General features: G+C 36.3%; 1 protein-coding gene across 3 annotated transcripts in view; it reads right to left on the bottom strand.

Annotated features, from left to right (window-relative positions):
* Nucleotides 1-203: 203 nt before the first annotated feature.
* Nucleotides 204-7,441, bottom strand: part of FMN1 (formin 1) — a 513,415-nt gene continuing 506,177 nt past the window's right edge. For all 3 annotated transcript variants that reach the window (XM_074289191.1, XM_074289190.1, XM_074289192.1), the window contains 2 exons: nt 3,189-3,273; nt 204-1,031 (listed from right to left, as the gene is read on the bottom strand). In XM_074289191.1, the coding sequence (XP_074145292.1) occupies nt 987-1,031; nt 3,189-3,273 (130 nt within the window). In that variant the 3' untranslated portion in view covers nt 204-986. The remainder of the gene's footprint in view (nt 1,032-3,188; nt 3,274-7,441) is intronic.

The raw sequence follows: 7,441 nt of genomic DNA, 5'->3' as shown, positions 1-7,441 counted from the left end.
ATCTCTTTTGATACAGGAGCAAGAAGGAACCCAGGAATCTCCAGGGACTCCATAACTAAGCTATACTGGCAGCAAAGTCTTGCCTGGGGACCATACCACTAGTGTTAAAGTGTTCTGTGACATCAACAAACAAATGCCAGTCTGAAATGTAAAGTGTACTTGGTACTTTTCCTCTTCTAGACAAGCAGTGAATCTGATCCTCAGGCCATTCAGGTTATTATTATTATTAATCTTCTGGGAGTTAAGTATGCAGGATTGGTGCATACCTAGACCCAGAGGGAAGAACACCAAACAGTCATCACATTAAACAAAGAAATTAACTCAGTGTAGGCCAACTACCTGGAGTCATTAATCATTCTCCTAGGAGAATGGAGTTTATGGCTACTTCTTCCCCACCCAACTGGTGTGCAAAACAACCTTGTAACCTGGGATATTTACAAAGTCTTAGGTCTCTAAAAATAGTTGGAGTAAAATAATAAAATACAGAGCATATTTATGTATAGAAATCTTCAACTCTTCTGAGAAGGATGCATATTCTTGCCAACATGATTAAAGTAGGGCCAACCATCAAAGCAGCAGGGAGTGTAGAGCAAGGCTTGAAAAGGATCCTATGGGGAGGTGTGTTGATAACAGCTCCCTCTTTCACTTCTTACAACAAATACATCAAGCTCTGGTGAATAAGCCTTGAATAGACATGGAGCATCCATTAGTCACTGAGGAGAGGGGATACCTTGGGATTCCCCCAAAGAGTAGTTACCAGAATTCTAATGTTCCTGTAAACACCTTCTCATTGTTCCTCTGGCTTTTTGAGGGTCTTCCTTTGCAAAGACCTGGAGAGCTTTCCTTGAGTAATCTCAGAAAAAGTAGAACAAAACAATGCTTGGTAACCAAGTCTTCTACCAAGGGCTCTCCGGGGCACCAGTCATATTATAAAGCATCATGTAAGGTATCAACGTCCCACTATCATCATTTTCACATGTCTCTTTTCAGTTGGTGGTCACACTGGCTTCCTTCTGACGCAGTCTTTCTTTCTGTTGTTTAAAAAAAAAATAGTTTATTATCATTCCTTTCTCTAATTTTCCATCTGTTCTCAAATTACAACAAGCATGTGGTCTACAAGGCTGTGTTGAATTGTCTGAAACATGCCAAAGAGATGAGTGTTTCTCTGTCTATCACTCTTTTTCCTACTGTTCTGTCATCATCCCTACCCCTTATCCAGACCACCAACCATTTTTTAAAAAGCTTATTGCTTTTTAAAATTAACCCCATGTAGCTCCAGGTCTCAGAGAAAATGCTAAAGGATAGCAGGCTACTCTTTGTTCCCTAACATCTTTCAAGACTTGTCTAAAGTGCATTTCCCAAGGACTTCATGGAAAGAAGTAATAATTTTTCATAAATGTATGAGAAATTCCTGTTTGACAGGTTGAAAAATATCTGCATAAGACTTTGAAAGCAAATATTCTTTCACTAGTTTGAACTGTTGCTACTAATATTTCCTCTCCATAAATTTATTCCCCTCTAGATACAGGTGGGGCATATTGTTGTGATAAGTTTATATAAACAGAAATAATTATATGCAGAACAGAAACAAGAATATCTACTTTCTGTAGGTTTAATGTAGCTATGTGTTTAACATGTTAAGGAGATGAGTGTTGCTTGCAGGGTGGGACAGAAAGGTTTAAATGACCAATAGGCAGTGGGGATAGAGAGGAGGGGGAGAAAGGGGGAGAGAAAGAGAGAGAGAGATCCTTGAGAAATGGATGATGATTTGGACACCCCAAGAGAGCTGCTTGTCACTGCTTGTCACCTATAGGATCATGGTATCAAAGAACATAAAGTGAGAGATGGAAGAGACTTTAAAGGCCATCTATTCCAATACCCTCAATTTAATAGTAAAGAAACTGAAGGTCAGAGTTTAATTAACTGTCTCAAAATCACAGAAGTAGTTAGTTTCACAACCAAGAAGAGAATTCAGATCCTCTGACTCTAAATTCAGTCAACTTAAAAAAACACACCTAAATTTAAAAATAATTTCTTTACTAATGTACTTGTATAAGGAAATACTTATAGGCTTTTTTATACTTTCCTTATAGAAAAAGGTTATGCTTCATTATTAGAATCTGACTAGTTGAGGTCAATTATAATTATAATAATGCAATTATTCCACATAATTTTGCCTCTGATAAAATAATATAAGATCCCACTTTCTCAGTAAAAATGGGGAATCTTATTGGAATGAAATTTGTCTGTGAAAGCAATGAATGACATATACAAGGTGAAAATGGAAGATACTTAAAGCAATAGAGATTTGGAGCATAGATTAGGAAATGAACCCACAACCCAGAAATCTGACAGGCAAGTGAAATTTCCATTCATGTAAGCATGTAGGATAAAGAAATATAGCTCAGAGGATTCAGGTATTCATTCTGCCATCAACTAGCAGAAGCACAATCTTTGGGTAATCAAATAGCATGCATTCTGTTTCTATATACAAATAGTACCAAATTTCAGAGGAGCTACATGAGACAATTAAACAAAATGATGGTAAAGCCTTTAATTAAAAACAAACAAACAAACAAAAAAAAAAACATTCATTCAAAAGACCTGCTTTTATTTACTAATACAGAGGGTGAGTTAAATATGTTTTTGGTTATATTTGTCTATCTTCCATTCTATTTGGATTAAAATTCAGTGTAGTCCTTCACATGTTAATTTTTCTCAGTCTTTAATAAGGCAACATAAACTAGGGGACACAGCACCCGCTTGGGAACCAGGAGGCCTTGGTTTTGATGTTCTTTTTCATGACCAAGATATAAATAAGATTGCTTAAATTTCCTGTATCTCAATTTCCTCAGCTGCTGAATGAGAATACTGATTGCCCTTTTCTGCAGTGTGAACAAATAAGACCTTAAATATGAATGTGTTTTGGAAATTTCAGAAGAAAGGTACTATTAGAATATAAAATATTATGATTCTATTTCCATAATCTCTGAGAAAAGGGCATGATAATTCTAAAGAGACCAGGTTGAGCTTATCGGTAATGATACTAATTTTAATTAAGGAAAAGGAAAAGAAGATACATTTTAAAAAGTTTCATTTATGCCTCACATTTGTCTCTCCCTGCCTTCCCCCCCCAACCCCCCAGTATTAAGAAAGCACTGGTTACATTGAATAAGACATCTTATTACCAGACTGGCAGTAGGATTGATTTTCTTTGTTTCCACCTTCTTCTCTGCTGTTAACTTGTTGACTGTTTCCTGGGCCATTTTCAGCCTAAATCAAGAAAATGAAGAGAAAAGATGAACCAAAAGGAGAGGGAAAAGAGTAAAAAGAACTATATTAAACAAACAGAAGAACTCATTTTTAACAATTGTTTCTCCATTATCCATTTGGTTTCCTTGGAGTTTGGAAATGTTGGAATCATTTCCAAATAATTAGCAGTGTTAAAATCCAATGTGGATAATTAGATTTTAAAGTTCAACACTCTCCTACCACATTTCCTAACTGATTAGTCAATGTTTTATCAAAACCAGAATTCCTTATCAAATTCCTTCATTGGAAGGCTATAGGTCATCTATGGCCTCTAAGGACCTTTCCAATTTTAAGCTGCCATGTCTGTGAATATGTGGTAGGTTCCTATTAACTGAACATCATATATAGTTTCTTTAACCCTCAGAATCCATTTTGCATGGTTAATTGGATTCTGCTTCTTTTCCTGCTCATCAAAGACAATTCTGAAAATTGAAACTCTGGGGAAATTTTTAGAGACTAGAAAATTTCAAACATGCATAATAAATTAAACAATTCACAAACTTAAAAAAAAGTACCTTTTCTTTCATGGACTTAAATAAGGGAAATCCACATTCTTTACTAGTTGCTCAATATAAATCATCACTTGCCTGAGGCAAGTGGCTATTTGCAAGGCTAATTTAATACATTCAAAATATACATCAAAATCAATCTTTCTGTCTACAGTTGGGAGTTAATGATAATGAATTGAAACGCTACCTTGGTTTCTTGAGGGGTGTGTGGGTGTGGGCGGCAGGGAGGGAGGGATGGAGGAAGAGGGAGAGGGAGAGGGAGGAAGGGAGAGAGAGAGAGAGAGAGAGAGAGAGAGAGAGAGAGAGAGAGAGAGAGAGAGAGAGAGAGAGAGAGAGTGTGTGTGTGTGTCTCAGTCAAAGAGTAGAGTAGAAATACAGAAACAGAAAGAGTCTGACTTGCATATGAGCAGAGATTTATAACATAAGACAACCAGAAAAAAAACTGGCCAAGTTGATCAGAAAACTGGACATCTCTTGACATCATTACAAATCTAGACATGAAGGAAAAAGAGGGACAGAAGGAGGGGTAGAGAAGAAAGGAAGGAAGGAAAGAAGGAAGGAGGGAAGGAAGGGAGCAAGAAAGAAAAGCAGGGAGAAAGGAAAGAATGGAGGGAGGGAGTGAAGGAGGAGGGAAGAAAAAAAATGAAGGAAGGAAGGAGGGAAAGAAGGAAGGAAGGAACAGAGGGAAGAAAGGAGGGAAGGAAAAGGGAAGAAGAAAGAAAGGCAGGGAAAAAGGAAAGGAGGAAGGGGTGGAAGGAGGGAGGAAGGAAGATTCTTTTTCCAACTGAATTTGGCCAGTTGGGTCCTCACTGAAGCAGAGTAGTGAGGTGACATAAGCATGAAGAAAGCAAAGAATTGATTTCATCAATTTCTAGCTTAGGAACTAGATTAAGCATAGTATTATTAGGTGTAATGTGAAAGTGTTAGAAAAGATATGTCAATTTTATGACTATAAAATCTTTACAAGATCTGTATTGGAACTACTAAGGATATCCTTTATGAAAACTGCATTCGGTTCATCCCGCAGCGCCAGTTCAGCTTACCAAAAGTGGTCCACTAGGCACTCGCATTCCACGCCCGGCTCCAAGCCAGTGAGCTGGGCTTCTTACCCATTGAAAGTTTGAGAATAGGTTGAGATCATTTCGGCCCCAAGACCTCTAATCATTTGCTTGACCGGATAAAAAGAAAGGGAGTAGGCAGATTTTATATATATATATATATATAAATAATTTTTTTTTTTTGTAGGAGGAGAGAAGTTTAAGAACTCACTGGATTTATAACTTGTAAGACTCCACTGAATAAAGTGGAAATTTCCACTTTACAGGCTCTTCTCAAATAAAGTATCTCAGCACAAGATTTTGTAACATATGTGATCACAGAGATTACTTTGTTCGATTGCCTGTTGTATGTTGACATAAAGTAAAATTTTCAAACGAAGCTATACATTGGTGAATGACATTTTGGTCTGTGTCATGGAACACAAGAGGCAGCTTACTATAATGGAGTGAACTGAGCACTGAATTTGGAAGATTTGGGTTTAATTCTTGCCTCACTTACTGTATAATTCTTAGAAAAATATTTAATCTCTATGGATTTCAGTTTCTTCATCTATAAAATACAGATATAAGATTTAATGATCTCAGAAGTTCCTTCCAATTCTAAATCTATAACCCTATGAGTCTGTGTCTTGTTAAAAAATTTTTTTTCTGGCAAATGATCAGATTCTGCAAATGTTCTTATCATAGATGATATTATCCTAATTTCATTGGAAAGGGAGGGAAGAGAGCAAGTTTTTGTCAAATCCCTACTTTGTGCCAGGCACTATGCTAAATGTTTTATAAATATCTCATTTGATTCTCATTGGACCCAAAATTTAATCACATAGGGAGATTTAGCTTACATGATTGGGAATAAGTTGTAAGAAGACTAGAAAGGTAGAAATAAATAGTCTGCCAAACAGAAGATTTTCCAGAGAATTCTTGTTTTTCCAGGTAATGAGAAATATTTCAGGAAGTCAATTTCCTTTCTGAGAATTACTCTTCCCCTCCTTTTGAAAAGAATTCAAATCTTTATTCATGGTTGTGTTTGAGGATGAGGGTGGGGGGACATATATGAAAGTCAATACTGATATAACCTTTTCATTACTTATGATTTCTCCAATTTTCTGAGATTTTTCCAGATAGGAAATGATGTCAACTTACTTCAGACAGGTTTATACATCAGAGATTAAATAAGATTTTTAAACTTGAGTAGAGGTATTCACTATTCTGCTGTCATTAGATCACATTGTATGAGGAAGCAAAGACTAAGACAAAGATATTTGTGAAAAAAGGTGAGAAATCAGTTTTTATTTGTCTGTATTAAGTGAGTACATTAATCAGAAGTTAAATGAGGTATTATGTGTGTGTATATGTGAGGAAAGGGATGCAGGAACAAGACAATCTGGATTGCTTTAGATCACAATCTGTATTTTTATTTTTTTTTGACCTTGTGGAGCTTGTGGTTCCCTGGATAATAATGGGATTTATTTTTTTTGGAAGAATACCTGCCAACACAGTGCATCTCACAAAGGGGTTATTCAGGGGTAACTGGAAGTTAACAATGTGTTAAAAAGATAAGATCTCTTAAAACTACAAGCAAACTAATAGTAGGTGCCCTAGAATGACAGAGCCCAATACATAACAAAATGCTAACAAGAAACAAATCATTCCATGACTCTTCAACCAATCCTCATTATTGTTACTTAGAGAATAACCTTACATTATAGCACGGTCCCTGCCATCCAGAAAACAACCATAGGGTGAAGTCTACAAGAGCCATTAGCCAAGAGAAGAAATTGAAAAGTAAATAAAATATCAGTTTCATTTTCCCTTCTTACTCAAGGGTAGTAATTATTTAATATTTCACTATGATTTTTTTATAGCCTTACTTAGAATGTATCATGCCTTTCTTTCCTTTCTTCTCCCAATGGCTTCTTTAACTCCTAAAATTTCTAGAGTAGAAATGAAACAGAGACAGTGTGGTAGGGATTCGAGTCACAGGTGGTTGTGGGTATTTAGCTGTTTTCAGTCATGCATGTCTGACTTTTTGTGACCTTTTGGGAATTTTCTGGGCAAAGATACTGAAGTGGTTTGACATTTCCTTCTCTAGTTCATTTGATAGGTGAAGAAACTGAGACGAACAGGATTAAATGACTTACCCAGGTCCCTTACTTACACTTACATAGCTAATAAGTGTCTGAGGCTGGATTTGAACTCAGATCTTCCATACTCTAGGATCAGTACTCTATTTACTATACTTCCAGATCAGGAGACTTGAGCTCAAAACCTACTTCTGATACTTGCTACCAATGTGACCTTGGGTAAATAAATCATTTCACCCCCTTTTTTTTGAGCCTCAGTTTCCTCATCTGTAAGGGAATTGGACTAAATGGCCTTAGAAGTTCCTTTTAGCTCTACATGTGTGATTCTGACAATGTTAAACTCTTTAACAATTTTCATTAGCAGCTATTATTGTTGTTTGTCTTTCCTTCATAAAAAGGATCAATGACATCAGAAAAGCAATGGCTTGGCTTGAATTGGATTTAAGTGAAATAGGGTTGATATGTCCAAACTCAATCT

Source organism: Sminthopsis crassicaudata, chromosome 2 (genome assembly GCF_048593235.1).
Source record: "Sminthopsis crassicaudata isolate SCR6 chromosome 2, ASM4859323v1, whole genome shotgun sequence".
NCBI classification, from domain to species: Eukaryota; Metazoa; Chordata; class Mammalia; order Dasyuromorphia; family Dasyuridae; genus Sminthopsis; species Sminthopsis crassicaudata.
Note: the sequence above shows the minus strand (reverse complement) of the source record. Positions and strands in the feature narration are given on the sequence as shown.